At 29.4% G+C, this 19,263-nt stretch overlaps 3 protein-coding genes across 5 annotated transcripts; 1 reads left to right on the top strand and 2 right to left on the bottom strand.

The window, feature by feature from the left end:
- Positions 1–3,348: 3,348 nt before the first annotated feature.
- LOC101492148 (uncharacterized) lies at positions 3,349–5,513 on the top strand. Of its 2 annotated transcripts, none has more exons than XM_004511870.4 (4): positions 3,349–4,093; positions 4,384–4,726; positions 4,894–4,975; positions 5,178–5,513. In XM_004511870.4, the coding sequence occupies exons 1-4, from the start codon at positions 3,490–3,492 to the stop codon at positions 5,379–5,381; spliced, it is 1,233 nt and encodes a 410-aa protein (XP_004511927.1). In that variant the 5' UTR covers positions 3,349–3,489; the 3' UTR covers positions 5,382–5,513. The 2 variants fall into 2 exon arrangements, with proteins under 2 accessions (XP_004511927.1, XP_012574525.1); XM_012719071.3 differs by having other exon boundaries at positions 4,384–4,683; positions 5,178–5,317.
- Positions 5,514–5,965: 452 nt separating this feature from the next.
- On the bottom strand, positions 5,966–11,410 carry LOC101491820 (heterogeneous nuclear ribonucleoprotein 1). 2 transcript variants are annotated; one of them, XM_004511869.3, is made up of 14 exons: positions 11,270–11,410; positions 10,884–11,096; positions 10,643–10,732; positions 9,168–9,233; positions 9,014–9,079; positions 8,807–8,892; positions 8,627–8,672; positions 8,469–8,523; positions 8,098–8,174; positions 7,748–7,883; positions 7,537–7,664; positions 7,362–7,466; positions 6,711–6,851; positions 5,966–6,304 (listed from the first exon to the last, which is right to left on the bottom strand). In XM_004511869.3, the coding sequence occupies exons 2-14, from the start codon at positions 10,902–10,904 to the stop codon at positions 6,242–6,244; spliced, it is 1,080 nt and encodes a 359-aa protein (XP_004511926.1). In that variant the 5' UTR covers positions 10,905–11,096; positions 11,270–11,410; the 3' UTR covers positions 5,966–6,241. The 2 variants fall into 2 exon arrangements, with proteins under 2 accessions (XP_004511926.1, XP_073220486.1); XM_073364385.1 differs by having other exon boundaries at positions 10,884–11,379.
- A 682-nt stretch (positions 11,411–12,092) lies between these two features.
- LOC101491507 (triacylglycerol lipase OBL1) lies at positions 12,093–18,320 on the bottom strand. The gene is made up of 5 exons (XM_004511868.4): positions 17,909–18,320; positions 14,419–14,612; positions 14,284–14,317; positions 12,664–13,277; positions 12,093–12,584 (listed from the first exon to the last, which is right to left on the bottom strand). The coding sequence occupies exons 1-5, from the start codon at positions 18,222–18,224 to the stop codon at positions 12,330–12,332; spliced, it is 1,413 nt and encodes a 470-aa protein (XP_004511925.1). The 5' UTR covers positions 18,225–18,320; the 3' UTR covers positions 12,093–12,329.
- Positions 18,321–19,263: the final 943 nt, after the last annotated feature.

Here is a 19,263-nt window from a genome sequence, read left to right as displayed (position 1 = left end):
ATAATTAAATAAAAATCTAAATTGAGAAATTATTCAACCTTATGTTCTGTTTTTTTTAGTTTGTTATATATTTGTATTAGAAATCAATAGTTTATGTTGAATAAAGCATTTGATGTTTATGTATTACTTCTCTGTAAGGATATTTTGATAATAGAAAACAATTAATACAACAAATTTTTTATTTTTATAGTCTTATAAAAATGTTCAACTTTATTTTTCCAAACCAGTACTTTATTTAGTGATATTAGTAAATTTTGAATTTATGCTGTGGTGTACAAATAATTTATTTTTCCCTGTATGATGCTGGACAAATAATTGACTCTGTCTGCACCACAGATATATTTTCATGCAAGTGAAGTAAAAGAAAGTTAAGTTTATGCAGAAGAAAGATAGGGTGTATCAAACAGTAGTAATCAAGTACAGAACATGTTTCATTTCATTATTAATGTGTCATAACCCCACAAACTACAATCCTGAATTGAATTATTGTCATCTATTGAACAGTTACTAGTGTTGGTGAAGCTCCACACATAGCCACTACTTCTTTGGTGAATGTTCGGTTTTATTTTTAGTGCAAGACAAAATGGTTATAGATGTTGAATTAAATTTTATACATAAAATTGATTTAACTTAAATAATAATTTTAACCTCTTTAGAATTGTGCTACCTTCCTAAAACTCAAATTGAAGTAGCATTGAAATACCATAATTTAATTGTACAATTTTGTTAACGTCAAACCAAACAAATATTTTGCAATTTTTAATTATGTAATTGATTTTTAATTTTAAATATTTTATTTGAAATATTTTTATATAAATTATTTTATTTTTAATTCACTTTTAAATAAAATTGAATTTTTAAAAATCAATTTTTATTCGTGCATAACGAAACACACTTCGTGTTTCTTCCAAAGCACAAGCAAGCAAGGAAATCTTCACTAAGGGGCTGACCTCAGCCCCAAACAAAATTAATTTGCATAGTTACATTTTCTTTCATATATATTGTGGATTACATGCACGTGTGGTGTTATCCTACCTACTCGTAACTTTAATTTTTTTTCGCCATTTGGAATTATATAATCATAGAGAAACATTAATTATGCTAACCTATATATATATATATATATATATATATATATATATTATTCATAGAGAAACACTATATATTTTAATCTACGGTGATAATATAATTTTTACTTCTCATTTTCACTGAGATTTTACAAAGTTAAAAATTAAAGCTTTTCGCTAAACTAAATTTACCCAATGATTTTTGAAATTCAAACACAATATACATGTGGAACAAGATATTTTCTACGGAAAAGTCAAAGAGAAGGTACCTCTAAGTTTTAATAGGTTTTGATATGACAGTTCTTTTTATCATAGTCACTTGTTTATATAAAATGGCTTCATGATCGACATACGTACGTTATTAGACAATGATAGATGAGATAATTCATAATTATTTCAATCTAAACAGTGCATGTGTTATTCCTCAAATAGTAACTTTCCATAGTGATAAAAAATAAATAAAAATTTACATAACAGCTGGCTAATGTGATGATCTTGTTAAAAATTGTGCCGGTCAATTATCAACTACCATAAGAAAGAGTTTTTTATTTTAATAAAAAATGCATACTCTCTTGTGCCTCATTTATAGGCAAAACAATGATGCATTTGGTTGACTTAGATATAAAAAATGTCAATTAATTTCTTTATATTAAATATTATTATTTCAAAAATATTTCTATATTAATCATTTAAAATTATTCTTTCAATAAAACTATTACTATTGTGAAAAATGGTCATTATAATTACCAGCAGGTCAGTAAACATATTTCTCTTTTTCATTATTTCTAGCTATTTATCAAAATATATTATTAGCAAAATTACTACATTGTCTATTCATTTTTTTGGTTTATTTGTGGGTTTGAATGTAAAACCACAGTTGTTTGTTGAATATGAGAGAAAATTAAAAGAGAAAAGAAAAATGGAAATAGAAAAAAAATAATGTTATAAAGAATGAAAAAATAACTCTTAAAAAAACAAGTCACCAATATTTATTATTGTTACATAAAAAATAAAAAAAATAGAAAATATATATTTATCACTGGATCTATAAAAAACACGTGAGAAATATTTGAAATTGATGAATATAAAAAAAAACATGAAACATATATGTGTCACTGATAAATATAACAAAAATACGGGATAAATCTTTGTCACTAATAGATAAAAAATACAAGACAATATTTACCATTTATACATATTAAAAAAAGAGAATAAATATTTATAAGTGATATATAATAAATATAAAAAATCACAGAATAATTTTTTTAATAATAAATATAAAAATTCACAGGACGAATATATGTCACTGATATAAAAAAAACACGGAACAAATATTTTTCACTAATAAATATTAGAAAAAACACATGACACATATTTGATAAATATAAATAAATCACGTGACAAATATTAGCCACTTATTCATAAAAAAAAAAAAAACACATAACAAATATTTGTTATTAATAGATATTAAAAAAAAAATCATTAATAATTATTAAAAAAATGAAACAAATATTTTTTACTAATACATATAAAAACTCGAAATAAATATTTATCGTTGATAAGTATAAAAAAAATATAAGATAAATATTATTTATTGATACATAAAATGAGATATTTTATTTGAAGTCTAAATGAGGCACATATATAATGTCAACAAAATGCAACTGTGCTATCAAACAGATTTTCTAAGAAAATAAAAAATTAAATACATTTAATTATAATTTATTTTATCTTAAAAAAATAATAAATTTCACTATAATTAATTCACACAATTTTGATGTATAGGTTCCAACACGAGAGAGATAACTTAATAATATCAACATTTGTTAAATGAAATTGAGTATAAAGATATTTAATTATAATTTTTAATATTATGAAAATTGGCCTTTTGCTTGGAATTGAGATATGTGAGAGTATTTAATTACCAACTTTATACGGTTCATAATTATACTAATACCTTGGATTCGCTTTAGGCACACTCAATTGTTTGGTTATTAATTAGGAGTGAAGCGTTCAAAGATATGACAAGACAAATGGAAGGACATATTTTATGAAATTCAGCACAATGTCTCACAGCTCATGTCCACAACGCAATGGTTCTTATCTTTACAAAATAGTTTCACTTGTTGTATTATTATTGGACTTATACGAAACGTTTCAAAACCTAAACTTGTCCACACATTAGTCTTTTGTTTTTTTTTTATATTTCGATGATATCATAAAATGTCACTTAGTTATAACCGACTATATATAAATGTCACTTTGACAAAGATTGATTAAACTATACATCACACTCGTTTAGCAACAAAAATCAAACATTTCCTATCAGCAAAAACAAAATTTACCATATATTGGTAGTAACTAAGTAACATAGTGTTTCACAAGAGAGTTTTGCAAGCTGAAAAGGTGAGATAGTGTTATTATGAAGAAGAATTCTGGTACATCTCAGAAGCTAGGTTCATTCTTAAGTCCAAAAGCACCAAACTACAGCGAAAAAAACATAGAGAACAAAAATGGTTGGAATTCAGAGAGATTATTGCATCCAACAAGAAGCAGCAATAGAAGACAAGGTTTCAACAGTGGAAGAACAATACCTTCCAAATGGGATGATGCAGAGAGATGGATTTCTAGTCCAGTTTCTGCTTCAAGCTATACAAGTAATAGTAACAATAAAAGTTGCTATGTTCAAAATCAGAGAAGACCCAAATCAAAAAGTGGTCCAATTGTGCAACAAGGAACAACTAATTACTACTCAAATTATTATTATTCACCTACAATTCCACTGAGACATGGTTTGGTAGTGAAAAACTTTATGATGGGTGGTTCTCCTTTTACAACTGGAGTGTTGGCACCAGATGTTGTTTCTCTTCAACATTATTATGCACATGAATATGATGGTCCAGTTTATGATATTGATGATAATAGTAGTTCAATGCTTAATGAAAATGGTGTTGTTCTTTCGTCCGTGTTTGACGCACCTTCGTGGTCGGAGTTGCTTTCCGATCCATCTTCGCCAAATTCTCATGGTATAAAGTTCTTGTTCCATTTTTCATATCTCTTTGGAATGAAATATAAACAAAAATTATCTGAAAAATTGATGTAACTATTCAGGGACTTTTTTATTTATATTTTATTCTTGAGAAAGTAATTTTTTTGTGGAAACTGTTTTTGACATATTACAAGCTATAATAATCTATAAGTACTTTTGTAACGAACTTTGAATTGTTCTGTCTTGGTTTTGTTGAGATCTGTGAAGTCAAGTTACCTAAACTTTTATGTATGAAAAAACTACTAGCTATTGTATTTTGGTTTGCAGATGAGAAACATGATAGAACTAAGAATGAGGACACTGTGGTATCTTCTAACTCAAAAATTGATAAAGGGACTCAAATGAGCTCTCCAGAGACTGAAAATGAGGACCATTCATCTACAAAATCTTCCTCCCCCAATTTGGCCATGGATCAAAAAATTTGCCATTCAGCAAAGTTAGATGTCAGAGATGTGCAGGTAGACTGCCAAGCTAATGTTATTAAATGGTCTAAAAGTTATGCATCTAAGCTAAGTTCTTCACATGGTAAAGAATTGAAGCGAAGTAGAACAGAAGCCAATACTTCAGGTTTGGATATTGCAGAGTCAATGTCTGACACTTCCAGTTCCAAGTATGTTAGATAGTGTAGATAGTCTTCTTCTGTTTTTTGTTTTTTTTCTTCATTTTTTGAATGAATTGGAGAATACAATTATTTAAATGATTACATTGAATGAGCAAAAGAGGGAAAATGCCATTGTTTTGTTATGTATTTATCAACGAACTTCTATTTTGATGCAGGTTTGAGAGAGATGAAGCTAAAATCATTGCTTGGGAGAGCTTGCAGAAAGCAAAGGCTGAAGCTGCAATACAAAAACTTGAGGTTTGTATACTGAACATTCTTATATGGTGTGTCCCTAATTCAACCGAATTTCATAAGCAACATAAAAGTAGTATCATATATAATCATATACAAAAACTCATCATAAACATGTAAATATACATTCAGTCTGTAATACATTAGTCAGTGACTAAAGCAGAGACATCTTTAGTTCTCTTTCTTGATAATGAAAATGTTGACACAGATGAAATTGGAAAAGAAGAAATCGTCATCAATGGATAAGATTCTAAACAAGCTGAGAAGGGCGCAGATGAAAGCTGAAAAGATGAGAAGCTTTACACCAGATCAACAAGAACAGCATGTTTCCAAGACATGGAAAGTATTTTCATTCCCCAAATATAGCCAAATATGGCCTCCAAGCAGCTGCTTCTGCAGCCATGCTCCGTGATCGATCCCAAGCACACGTTCCCCTTGTAGTTTTTTTTAAAATTTTTCAGGTAAACTCAACAGGAACACCATATTTCAATGACATGTATACGTAAATATTTTTAAATATGAATACCATATTTTCTTAATGCCATTTGATGTATTTTGGCACCATTCATGAGGCGACAAAATGAGCCTTCCATGTCCAAATTTTCTTTTCTTTGATCAACGCAGGTAGATAGATATGCACTATTAAACCATAATGCAAGTGATTCAGATTACACAGGTCAAACAAATTAATATTGGATTGTATCTTACATCTACCATCAACTAGTTTGGGTAGTAAATACATACTGTGGGTTAAAAAATCAAACATCTTCAATTTAAGGAGTCTATTATCAGAATGGGGAAACAGTATTCACGGCATAATAAAACAGGTCCTGTTGGAACATATTTTGGTATCGTGCACTAAAAAGACATGCACTGCAAAAAACGGCTGAAAAAAGAACAGCCGATTATCAATACAAGTATTCAACATGATAGACAAACTAGACCGCTAGTTTATTCTGGATCATAAATCAACATTTCCAGTTTGACAATACATAATGAACACTTCATAACTCTTAAGTTTAATAAGTTAATTATGTCAATAAAGAGATCTAACAGACCATAATCTGCACTATGATTAGATACAAGATGATAAATAAATTGTTCAAGCATAAGAAAATAAGTATTTCCGCTATTACAATAGATTAGGTAATATCCGACCGACCTTCAGTGCTTACAACTACATAATTCATTACTACTAGAAGACCTGCACCACAGTTTGCAGGCCTACATACTAGCACTGCAGAAGCAATGCCACAATAGAACCTTGCCATATTAGTATGGTCTATACCTCCAGTCTGCTCTTGATGGCCTCCCACTGGGAACTCCATAACCCCACTGCAAAAGAAAACAATGTATAAACAAAAGGCTAAAATGCGTGCACGCGCAAGGAGCACAAGTGCAACACAGATTATCAAATTTTTATGACATAGAAAACTAAAACATTTCATACAGCAGATACTACACTAGTACTATGGACAAGAACCAAGAAACTATTAAATGCCTAAATTCCAAAGATATTGAGGTGCCTACATTTTTGGCAAATTATAAGTGTTGTCAAATAGCTGCTATATAGTACAAAGTATTCTCAAATGGCCGCTATTGAAATGCTATAGCACTGTAGCATAGCATAGTTTGAAGAAATTGCAATTTTCTGCTATCCGCAATTGACGACACTGCAAATCATCCGATTTTCCATTTCCCTTACATGTTTGGTGATAATCATTAGTGCATAAATACTCACATCATCGTAGTCTAAGCCACCGTACATCCTTCCATAACTTCGCAATGGACCACCATATCCCCCATAAGGTTCCATATTGTTCATCATAAAATTTCCACTGGGCCCAGCATCGTCAACAGGTGTGGCCGAATCTATTGCAACCTGCAGGTGCAAGCTGCTAGTCAGTCAAATCATATTTATACAGTAACAAGCATAAAACACACATACAAGTCGAAAACTTATAGCAACAGGAATTGACATGCAAATGTACACAAGGTTACACAAGTTTATTCTTCTGAAATGTGTGCATACATAAAAAAATAAAAATAAAAGATCACCGTTGAGTTCATGTTGATGTTCCCAACACGATGTTATGTCATAAAGAATTCAAACTTTCGTGAATGATATGGGTCAGATGTAAAGATCTGCTATGTAATGTAACTACTGTAAACAATGAAGCAATAACACAGGAATCCAAAATTTTAATGACTCATTCCCTTCTAGTGGAATGTGCCAGCTAAGGCTTAAAACAGGAATGGGCATTTTGAAGAAGGCGGGTTAATCTCCACCTACACTGCCCCATAGATCTCCTATCAAAACACCTAAACATTTGAATTTTGAAGCAAAGGTAAAATACAATGCACCAGCTGAGGCAGAGCCAAAATAAAACACCTCATGTCCAAGAATCTCATGAGGCCTTCGAGAGACACGATCTGCTACACCTTCTTCAGCAAAAGTAACAAATCCAAAACCCCTATGACCTGTTCGCTTAGGATCCTACACATAAAAAGATAGTTGAGTTAATCAGCTTCAATCACTGGTATAAGTTTTTTTGTTCATATCTTACTCTGGGAATGTAAACATCTTCTATATGGCCAAATCTCCCAAAATATTGACGGAGATCGTCAGAATTTGCTTCTGGGGGTAAACGACCAACAAAAATCTTTTTACTAATTCTCCGACGAGGCTCTCCCCCTAATTTACAAAGTGATATAGTCAGTATGAAGCAACATTAGTCATTTTAATTGAATATAGGTGAGTGATGCTTGCATGCTTACTTCCATAAATTGGGCCAGGATGGTCATACAAAGTAGGAGCTCCAAGGGCTGCATATCTAGTTGCTGTAGAAATATATGCATTGTATGCACCATATCCTCCCTGTGAAATTCTGCCAGTTGGCTTAACGTCATCATCCTATAAAAATGGGATGACTAAGTTATGATACAGAAAATTATAAATAATCAAATATCCTTCAATAGTAAGATCTAAACAATGATACCAAATGGAATTGAAACCCACTAGCATTAGTTTATTTTATTTTTTAAAATGTCTTTGTTAGACACTGACCACCACTCTGGAATTTTCACAACTATTCTTCCATAAAATGAGAAGCTATACAAACTCTTGCCTTAGGAGTAGCTCGATCAACCACCACAGCAGAACCTCCGAGTTCATGGGTTTCTGACATCAAATTCTCCACAGATTCTGCAAGATAGAACATCTTTCTTAAAGCAATTGATATGTATCCTTTCCACTTTACTTTAGAAGTAAGTCTAAGAACAAAAAATCAAAGCAAAACTAAAATGGTGCAGATAGTACACATGAAAATAGCACAGATAGCAAGTACTGTCAAAATTCCTCTTTTCCAAATGAGGATCAAGATCCTAAATAACTACCAAAGATAAATTATAGAAAGTAAGCATGATAAATCCCATATCTTTAACATATGCAGACAGTTATACGTAAAGAAGATACATAGGCTACAATAAATGACCCAACCTGCATTTGCAAAAGTGATAAAACCAATTCCACGATGCATCTTTGAGCCTTGATCCTGTTGAAAATAAATGAAAAATTATATATAATTAAAAACTCAGATAAATAAAAGATTCAATTTCACATAAGTCTGCAATGGACAATCAATGGGAGTAAAGTACCTTTGGCATGTACAAATCTGTTATCTCGCCATATTTCTCAAAATGACTGCCATAAAAAGAAAAGAAAAAAGGACAGAAGACTAATACATGAATTTCCTATATTATTTATGAGTATATCACCAACAAAAAAAAAACTCATGAGTCTGGATTATTTTAATGAAGATGCCAACAGTTGTATACCTTCTAAAAGTTGCTTCGGTCACTGATTGTGGAATTCTGGCCACAAAAATTCTGGTAACTTTCTTGGCTGGTGCTCTCATCTCCTCCTTTAAAATGCAAACATCACGAGATAAGTATTACAATCACAACACATGGTTCTATATTTTCTATAAGTAAAACAGCAATGACAAGACTAGACTTTAGGTTTTAAGCAAACATTTCTGTAACCTTTGGTGTGGCCACTTTGACTTCCAGCATCCTATTACCAAGAACATGTTCACCGGACAATACTTCCTGCAGCCAGATATACATAAAACTCATGATATAGCATGTAGATGCAAGTGTGACCAGCAATATACGCGTGTGTCTAGGTGAAAGTTACCTTGGCATCATCCAATGAAGCAAATGTAACATATCCAAAACCACGAGATCGCCCAGTTGAACGCTCCTGAATTAAAATAAGTAGATTAGAATGCATCTCCAGCAAACTTAGTGGTACAGGGGAAATCTAACCTATCCCTGTAAACGACATTTATATTTGACATTCGGCGGAAGTGATAAACCAATTTGATATTTTCTTCACTTCTTTTCTGTTTGTTTTTCGCACCTACTTTACACATGTCACTTTTTCTCTTTAAATTTAAGAAAAATAAGCATGGGATAATTGTGTCGCAGCATGTCTCCACCCCACTCCGCAGCTCTGCAATTGCACAAAATAGCCGCGCAACTCACAGCATAGCTTTGGGGGACCAAAATGGATTATTACTGCAAATATTTTAGTGTGCTACTCATGCATTGATATTTCAAGAACATAACAAACTAGATCTCCATCAGTCTTAATTACTTTATAATACTTAGTAGAGAATAAAGTTAACTAATTATATTCAATGAAAAATCAGTGTTATCAATAGTGGATTGCGGAAAATAGCGAAACATTAAAAATCTACTATGTAAAATAGCGGACAGCATTGTGGTCAAATAGCAGAGGCCGCATAGAGGTTGAAATAAGTAAATTACATATAAAAAAGGCATGTTGCATACAAATAAAAAAGGAAATGGAGCCATAGCATAGCTTATATATTGAAAGGTATACTTATTGAAGTGAATATAGGAGCAATACTCACTAACTCATGCAAAATAGGCCATGTTTGGCACTCATGCAAAATATTCAGTTTTATTATTTTTAAAAACCCTAAAATTCTCCCTTTTTCCGCTATTGCTGCTATTTCGGCTGGCAGAAATTGAAATAGTGGCCGCTATTGTCCTAAAATCGAAACTAGGATGGCGTCACGGTTTTCATAGTGGATTCATCAAAATCCGCTATGCTATAGCGCTATCGCCGCTATTTGACAACACTATGAAAAATAGAAGCACAAAAGGGATTGAGCTAACACAACCATACATGCATATAATACAAAAAGTTAAACTGTAAATTTTAATAGAGAATTGCCATTCTTTACTAAACATACCTTCCACGAAATGCACTAACAAGTACTGTGTTCGGTTTTAATATGACAGTTTGGCTTTTGACAGTAAACATGGTAAGATAAATGTAAAAATTTACTAATCATAATGGCTGTCAACTTTTTCCCGAGATTTCGTTTTTTTACTATTCAGCATTTCCCATTTAAATAAGTTAGAAATTGAATAATGGGCACACAGCCTTGTTTATACATACATTTATATACTCCCTCCGTCCCAAAATATAAGCAAGAAAGTCGATGTATTTGGTCCAATATACATCAACTTTTTTGCTTATATTTTGGAACGGATGGAGTACATTTGTTATTGATAAGGTAGACAATCATTCATGAATTGAACATTAAATAGAAAAACAGAAAAATGGGAAGAGCTAACCTTCATGACAATGCAATCTTCTAGTTCACCATATTTGCTCATGTATTCTTTCAATCCATCGGTATCAACATCCCACGGAATACCCAAAACCTAATGTGCAATTTTGTGAACACAATTCATTAAAGGAATAAACCAATAAAAAAAACCAAAACAAACAATGTCAAAATTTTGATTATTGCAATTAAAAGTAAAAATACGAGCAAATGAACAAAGATAAACAAATTGAATGTGAATGACTAACCACAAGCTTTCGCTGTTCCATTTGAAACTTGAACAAAGCTTAACGGAAGAGATTGAAAAGCTACCACTCTGAGGGGGAAAATCACAACCAAAAACAAAACAAGAAAAGAAAAAAAAAAGTTCTATCCACCTCGTCGTGTTGGGGTAATGGAATCTCTCAGCAGAGCACTCAGCGTTCTCACACCTCTCTCTCTAAAAATCTCACACTTTCTCCCTGCACATAACAAGCACACTTCTTTCTCACACACAAAAATCTTCATCATCATCATCATGATATACCAATTTACCAAATGAAAATCTGCTTTTGGGATTGGATTTCTACAGCAATAGAAAAAAAACGAATTACGAAAAAATTGAAAGAATTTGGTGAAATAGGCTCTCACTGACCTTGATGTAAATGAAATTCAAAACCCTAAATTGAAGATCTCGCTCTCTCTATCTCCCTCGTTCCCTCTATCGCTCGCTCGTTCCGCACCGTCTCAGCCTGCTGTGTTTCATTTTCATTTTCCAACCATCTCTAATAATAAGCATTTGGACAATACAAATTCGGTCTAGTTGAACCCAGGACCGGTTTTTTTTAACTGGTTAATTAGCTGAAACACTCTTTTTACGGACAAAGTAATAAACCTAAAAACTCTTAAATTTTTATGGATAGACAAATGTTATTAATTATTAGTAATTGTGATAAAAAAAATTAGTTCTAATTAATTAGAGGTGAAATTTATTAATAGAGATTAAACTATGTATCTATTACATAACAAAATTTATACGTCCCAACTCTCAAACTTTCATTTAAGTAACTTTGAATAACATAGTATCAACTGATTTTTTTTATCTACTTGTATACCATATTAACTAATGATCTATCATTAGCTGATTAATTAATTTTAAGTGGGAATTATAAGGCGACAGAAGAGAGCTAGAGTCTCAAAGATGTCATGATTTTAACTCCACCTTCCAACAAATTAACTACTAATTTTAAATAAAAAAAATCAATTAATTTTAAATGTTATAATGTATTTAGTTGCAATGTTTTCACCATAAAAAAATACGATCAAGTGATCACGAGTTAGTAGTTAGTTGTTGTTACAAGAAGCATATATATATGTTTAAGTTGTTTTGCCACACCTTTGTCTTCCAACAACTTTTAATCTCATTTTTTGTTCTACTCAATAAATATATAGAACTATTTGACAACAAATCAATAGTATAATTTTTAAGAGGGCTCCCATATAATTAAGCTCCACAATTTATTTCAACACAAATTTAGCTAAGAGGATTGTTTCTTAATTCTTACATGCTACAAAGAGACATGGTTCTAAAATAAACAACTTTGCATTTGCATCCTTATTTCAAGTCGATGCGCCAAATTAGCATGCTCTATCAAATAATGCTTATTAATTGATACATCGTTCTTCTTTTATGTTGATAAAAGATTGCTACATAATTAATCTTCCTTGAAATGCCTTTCAATTGATCCGAGAAGAGTGGAATTAATATAATCTTGGGGACCGTGAGCAGGTAATCCAGGAATGAGTAAACCAACCATCCTAAAAAAGAAAAGAAACCATCCTTCTCTATAGTGAGGTCCATTTTGGTAAGCAATGGTAAAACTCCTTAAAATTTCCAAGATAGCGTTGAGTACCATCGGTATCACACACCATAACGAGAAATAGTTTTTGTTGGGTTCTTCTTCAACAACCTATGGACAAATGTAATGATAATTAGAGAGGAGAAGGAATCTCATTTACTATAAAATTTAGCAATAAAAAAAAATGTACCTTGAGTTCATATCGCCTATTAAAGAAAAGGCAAACCCCAAAGTGCTTGAACAACATATCCTTATCATCGTACGGCAACCTAGGAACAATGTCATTGCAATAAACAAACCTACAATACCTTACACGATTTTCCTTCATTTTATGTCTCATAAATTGTGCATATCTATCATCTCCAACTCTTGGTTGTCCAAACGTGTAAATTCCTTCCAACCTCTCAATCAACAATTTCTCATCATGTAAAAACATTATGGTTGGAAATAATATTGCTAATGCACCACCCAAACTATGTCCCGTGAGTATAAACTTTGCATTAGGATTTTCACTCAAACCTTTTCTTAGTATGTCTCTAACAACATAATAAGCTAGTGGTGGAAGTTTTTCATCTCTTTGAATCTCCTTAGGCCATCCCAAATTTTTTTGTAACCCTAACGCTTTCATGAAGCCGCCGTGCATTCTTCCGACGCCGGGAATACCATACCAAGAGATGTCAAGATCAGTGCACCATGCATCCGCATCAAAGGGTTCTGTTCCTCGGAAAGCCACCACATATGTGTCACGGTCCTTATATCTGTCCAACAATATCAATACTTGTGTTGTGGCCTTTCCTTGATATTCTACCAATATTCATACATGCAAATTTTAATTAATCAACATATAGATATATAGTTAACTCTTCTTCGGTAGAAAAATGTTTTTGTTTAAGTGTTTAGCATAAAGGCTAGCTTATCTTGTGTATGCTTTAATATTTGAAAGCTATTTTTACAAATTGACAAATGGCTTATGAAAATATATGATAAGCTGTTTTCATAAATTGTCTTGAACAGTTTTAAAGTGTTTATACCAATAAATACGATTACTCTAAAAATGGTTTAATTAAGCATGAAGTTGTGAATACAAATAGCAGTATTGTTTACTCTCTCGGTCACTAACTAATCTCAAATAAAAACAAAAAAAATGTTAATTTAGAATATCAATTAATCTAATTTCTAATTTGTTTAATATAATGAAAAAAAATTATTTTCTAAACTATCATGAAGAACTAGTTTCATAAAAATAGAAAGGTTATTAAAAAATAAAATTTAGCTAAATAAAAGGTTATTTTAATAATTATATTTTGGTTTAAATGTACTTTTAGTTTTATTGATTTATTTAAAATTAACTTTAGTTTCTCGTTTATACAATCAAATTTTAGTCCATCCTTTTACAACTTTTTAGATTTTGTTGGTCCTCTCATTTTTTATGATGTGGCACACAAAGTGATTTCAAGATATATGATAAAGAAAACAACAACAAAGGCAACAATGGAGAAGATATTATAATATATTAAATAATTTAATTAAAAAAATAATGACATTAATTTATTTTTATTCAATTCACATGGAATACATCATGTCAGGTAATTTATGATGATTATACATCATCAAAAATGAGAGAACCAACTAATTTCAAAAGTTGTAAAACATAGACTAAATGTGTATTTAAACATTTAATCATTAATGAGGTCAAATTAATTAGTTAATATTTACTTATATTATTAGATCAACAATTTTATCTTCTTATATTCTAGACAAGGATAGTGTATAGATATTAGATAGAGTTGGTTTGGTTTTTAGTTCTTACCATTCTGGCAGTCAAAAAATGCTACATATTCCATCTGTAAGAAGATAAATGAAATTAAATGAATTGAGAAGATAAAAATGATCCAATGGAACTGATAAATAAATAAATAAATAAAAAAGAAGATAAATTGTGTACCTTCCAGTCATGTGTGATAGTATTCTTAAGGAAAGCTGCATTCTCATAACATGCTTTTGAAGCCATCATAGCTAGAGAAACATAATATTTGTTGTCTTCACGCTGGAGAATGTCGACTATTTTCACTCGTGGGTCCAAATTTCCAATGCAAGACAAGTATTTTGCTGATTTTGGATCGGGGATCACTAAATGACCTGTTTTTGTTTATAATAATTAATAATTAATCAGTGAGCATAGAAGAAGAAATCTTTTTAGATGGATAAATGAATCAATTATAATCAAATTCCATATTGGACCCTTATTACTAATGATATTAACATTACAATATTTAGAAACCTCTTTTTGGTTAATATACAATCATACGTTTAAGTGGACTAGATATTTATCCTTAAATCAGTTTTTAGCTAGATCATTTTTTGTTAAATATGCCAACATATTTAATTTTTTAAAAGATAAATATCTGCATATAATTTTAACATAAAAAATTGACATTATAACAATATAGCAACAAATTATACTATAGTGGTATTATTTATATATATTTAAATAGATAGCTTTAGTGGATAGGTCTGAGACACTTAGTTTAAATGACTTAATTAAGTTTGACTTTATAGTCAAACATACTTAATTTTGAAAAGTCTTGACCTAGTACTCCAACCATTTCAAATTATAAATAAAAGTATATTAAAGAAGTTAATATATTTGATTCAAATTAATTTATTTAAACCCTACTAAAGAGACAAAATTTGTTAAATTTAAGTGTTAGTTTAGTTGGAGGAGAATGAAAGGAAGGTGGTAGTTATTTTAAACTTTTAGTTAGTTAGTTCATTTTGTAGGGAATTGGAGAATGGTGATGAGTAAAATTCCTATCCATAATTTAAATTAGTTTAATTGTAACTTTTAATCTCTTTATTTTCATAAATTCATAGAATTGGATTTCTTATTTTAAAAGTCAATATATTCTTTGTCATTTGTAAGACTTTTAAACAAAAAATAATAATGATTTACATATTTTAGATAAAGTATAGTATGATTTCACGATATAGAATCGTCTATATGAATTAATTATTCGTAAATTATAAAAATGAAAAAATTATTTAAGTTGAAAGTTAAATTTTTAGAGAATTTTATTGTAATTTTATGAGTGTTACTCATTCTACATTATTGTGTCATGTGTTAAAGTTATTTAAAATATATTATATTATTATTTTTTAATTAAAAAATTAAAATGAGAGATGGTCCAAACCTAACATATTTTTAAATGCAGGACCAAAAGTCATGAAATTCCAATCGTTTGCAATATATATATCGACATACATACTAACATAATATTGAAAATAGTAAAGAAGAATTTAAACATGAGGTGTGGGAGGACGCATGTGTAATACAATAGGGGTTGGTGCCCCAGCAGACAAAAAATGTTTAGTATCATAGCCTGATGGAGGAGCAAAAATAACTCGGGTCGGACTCCCCGTACTCCCCAACACAGTAATACAAAATACACTATATATACTTATATAAAATTGTAAATTGTGTATTTTGTAAAAATTTAAAATATTTTTCTTTTATGTTATCTAATTTTTGCCCCACTAATAAAACTGTTTGGATCTACCATTGGGAGACAAAAAACCAAACCCATGAGAAGGCATATTAAAAACCTATAACTAGGCATCCTCATCGTTTCATTGTTAATATTAAACATGAAATGTCTTTTCTATAAATGTGTGAAAATCGAAAAATTTAGTTCCCAATTATATGAAATGGAGATCACCAATCAAACATTATTTGCTTTAAGTTTTGTACTTAAACATTCTTTTACAATTTTATTCTATTAAAGTAATGCTTCTTCCCTAGTTGAACCATAGAACACATATAAAATATCCCTCATCCTTCTTATCTCCTCCACGTTAAAATATATTTGAATTGATTATATTATAATATATGAATTCAAATGAAAAGACTAGTTAGATTTTAAAATATAGAAATACTCCATCTCTTACACCAAAGTGTAAATCCAAAATCATAGTAAATAAAGTCAACTCAAGTTATATGAAGAGTGTAAAAAAATCACCAAATCACGTGTTTAAAAGTGGGACCCAATAATATACTAGCCTCATTCATGAAAGTAACATGTTATAATTAATAAAGCATTTACAAGCCCCACATAGCTGTGAGCACACCAACACCCATCATATACACCAGCTCATTCGAATCAAATCCACCGTACAAGATTTTGCTGTAAAATTTGAAGTTGATATAAATAATTCGTGTTACTTTAGCTGTGGCTCTTCACTCTTGTAAAAGGCTAATTTATGAATTAATTGTATTTTGGTTAACTTTAACGTATAAAGAAGCTTCTTCTTTTTTTCTATTCGACAGTTTTTTTTTTTTTTTTTGAATTGATAGGTTGTTTCAATGCAGTAAAAGAAACTATATACTACGACTTTTTCTTTTACCATTTGTTTTTTGTTTTTACAAACAAAATTTATGCATTTGCATAAGTCTGGATTATTGCGTGTAGATAGTCATATATAATATAAATATTAACTTTTAAAAATAATTTTTAATTATAAAATAAATATAATCATGATAATTTCAAATTAAAATTTAAAGTCATTCATTGTCCATAGATCTATCAAACTTTAATGTGTTACACTTGCTATAGTTATCGATAAAAAGTCTATTTTTTTAGGGTTGATCAAAATAATTGTTTATAAAATTTGAAGGAAGTTCTAAATCTTATAAAAATGAAGTTACTTGATATGAAATTTATATACATAAAAGTAAGCGGAATATTTATTTTGAAAAAAGGGTTTCATAATTTTATTGTAAAACAAAAAATTTGTTAATTTTAAGTATTAATAAATTCACTATTTAAATTCAAAAATATATTATTTTATAGAGGATATATTAATAATTTTGTTTCCACAACCTAGATTTCATCTAAAGACCAAATTAACATATCAGTCAATAAAAAAATCATAAAATAAAATAAAATATCAAGTTTTTATAAGACAAAAAAAAAAATTATATCAACTTTTTATAGTTAAAAGTTTTATTTTTAACATGAATTACACCTATCATTTCAATCGTTACTCTATGAAGTACTATGTAGTAAGTCGGGAAAATAATATTTGCTGTATGAAAATATAAATTGAAAAAAAATAATTATACATGAATAAAACTTATTAGTTTAATATAATTAAAACAAAATTAATTGAATTATTATTTCTCCTATGTAAGATTAGTACAATAATTTATTTATATTTTTTCTACTAAAAAATAAATTATTATTAATATATTATAATTTTCTTCATACTAATTAATGACTTGTTTGAAATTTGGTTAAGAAGATTTTATTTTAATTTCTTTGATTTTGAATAAAACAAGCAAATAATTTCAAAATTTGACAAAAAGAAATAAATTAGATTTCTCTTTAAGACACGAATTTAAATAATGAATGAGATTAAGTTAAAATCTGAAAACAAACCTGTGAGAAAGTTAAGTATAATCATAGTGATGCCTCCATTGAGGGCAATGAGGTTGATGAACATCTCAATGAAAGAACCAAGCATGGCAAGTGGCTTAGCCACAAACAAAATAAGTTTCTGAAGAACAATAGAAACAAATATAAGCCATCTACTTCGGAAGCTTCCTTCCACAGATCCCTCAGCATGACTTTCCACAAATTTTCTATGTCCTATGTTACGTGAAAATAAAAGACGAATAATTTCTATGGAATGAGCATGCTCCGGATTCAATATCATATAACTATCTGCGAACCCTTTGTTGCAACTTGATGCCATCTCTAGCTAGCTAAGTCAAACAATGATTCTGCTTTTAGCCTATCATCGTTTATATCTTCACTACTCATTATTGTTAGGTATATAATATTACCATAAAGCTTACTTCAACCGATAAACATTGATATTAATATATCTTTGTTTTTATTTATATATAATAATTATAATTAAATATATTAATTTTTATTGATTTACTGATATTAGATTGATCGATAATGTAAAAGACTTTATATATTTACTATATATATATATAGTTGTGACACATTTATTTTGGTGGTTACTAGTTAATTAATATATTTTGTCACATGTGCTGTACTTCGACAATTGATATGCTATTTTAAATGTGTTGGAAATCAAATCGAAGCTGGATGTTAATACAGTTAAAAAAAATGTATAAAAAAACAAATTAGTGTGTGTATTTATTTTTAAATGAACGTAGAAAGTTGATTTTCGAAGAGTATATAATTGATTCTAATGTATTTGAGTAAAATTATTTTTGTTTTTAAAATTGATTATAGTTTGAAGTTATTGACTTTATAATAATTGAGCTTTAAATTTATTTATTCATTCACTTTACCGATTTGTTTTTAGTTTAAATTAATTTTATAAAATTAATTTATTTAAAATCTATTTTTGTTACCACCATACATATATAAACACGTACAATTAGATTTGGAGTCTCAAGAAGGTTTTATCTATTTTTATGATTTTTTTTTATAAACGTTTTTTTATGAGTTAAAGTTAAACTATCGTTTGTTTATTTAATTCGAAACATGGAAGAGAGAAGATAAGATCAATCTTTGATGGTTTATATGCAAAATAGGATTAGAAAATAGTGGGACAATGTTTTCTTAGCTGTAGTAGGCGTTGGTCGAATATTTTCAACTTCCTATGATTTATTTGTAATAAAATAATATGTGGGACATTCATACACTTAAAAGATTCTCTGGAAGAGAAAAAAAAATTAGAGAAGATAAGAGAGAAAGAAATTGAAAGGATGATATGATAGATATATATTGATAATTTAAGAAAAGAAAAGATA

Source organism: Cicer arietinum, chromosome 8 (genome assembly GCF_000331145.2).
Source record: "Cicer arietinum cultivar CDC Frontier isolate Library 1 chromosome 8, Cicar.CDCFrontier_v2.0, whole genome shotgun sequence".
NCBI classification, from domain to species: Eukaryota; Viridiplantae; Streptophyta; class Magnoliopsida; order Fabales; family Fabaceae; genus Cicer; species Cicer arietinum.
This window is presented reverse-complemented; position numbering and strand designations above follow the sequence as displayed.

Bases quoted from the DNA above. Each gene is read 5' to 3' on its own strand.
- LOC101492148 (XM_004511870.4), top strand. From the start codon at position 3,490: ATGAAGAAGAATTCTGGTACATCTCAGAAGCTAGGTTCATTCTTAAGT. The intron at 4,727-4,893 runs GTATGTTAGATA...ATTTTGATGCAG, and splicing joins TCTGACACTTCCAGTTCCAA to GTTTGAGAGAGATGAAGCTA. The intron at 4,976-5,177 runs GTTTGTATACTG...ATGTTGACACAG, and splicing joins CTGCAATACAAAAACTTGAG to ATGAAATTGGAAAAGAAGAA.
- LOC101491820 (XM_004511869.3), bottom strand. From the start codon at position 10,904: ATGGAACAGCGAAAGCTTGTG. The intron at 10,733-10,883 runs GTTAGTCATTCA...ATTGCACATTAG, and splicing joins TGGAACAGCGAAAGCTTGTG to GTTTTGGGTATTCCGTGGGA. The intron at 9,234-10,642 runs GTTAGCTCTTCC...ATTTTAATTCAG, and splicing joins AAGATTGCATTGTCATGAAG to GAGCGTTCAACTGGGCGATC.
- LOC101491507 (XM_004511868.4), bottom strand. From the start codon at position 18,224: ATGGCATCAAGTTGCAACAAAGGGTTCGCAGATAGTTATATGATATTG. The intron at 14,318-14,418 runs GTACACAATTTA...ATCTTCTTACAG, and splicing joins CTATCACACATGACTGGAAG to ATGGAATATGTAGCATTTTT. The intron at 12,585-12,663 runs GTACATTTTTTT...ATTTGTCCATAG, and splicing joins ATAGGCGATATGAACTCAAG to GTTGTTGAAGAAGAACCCAA.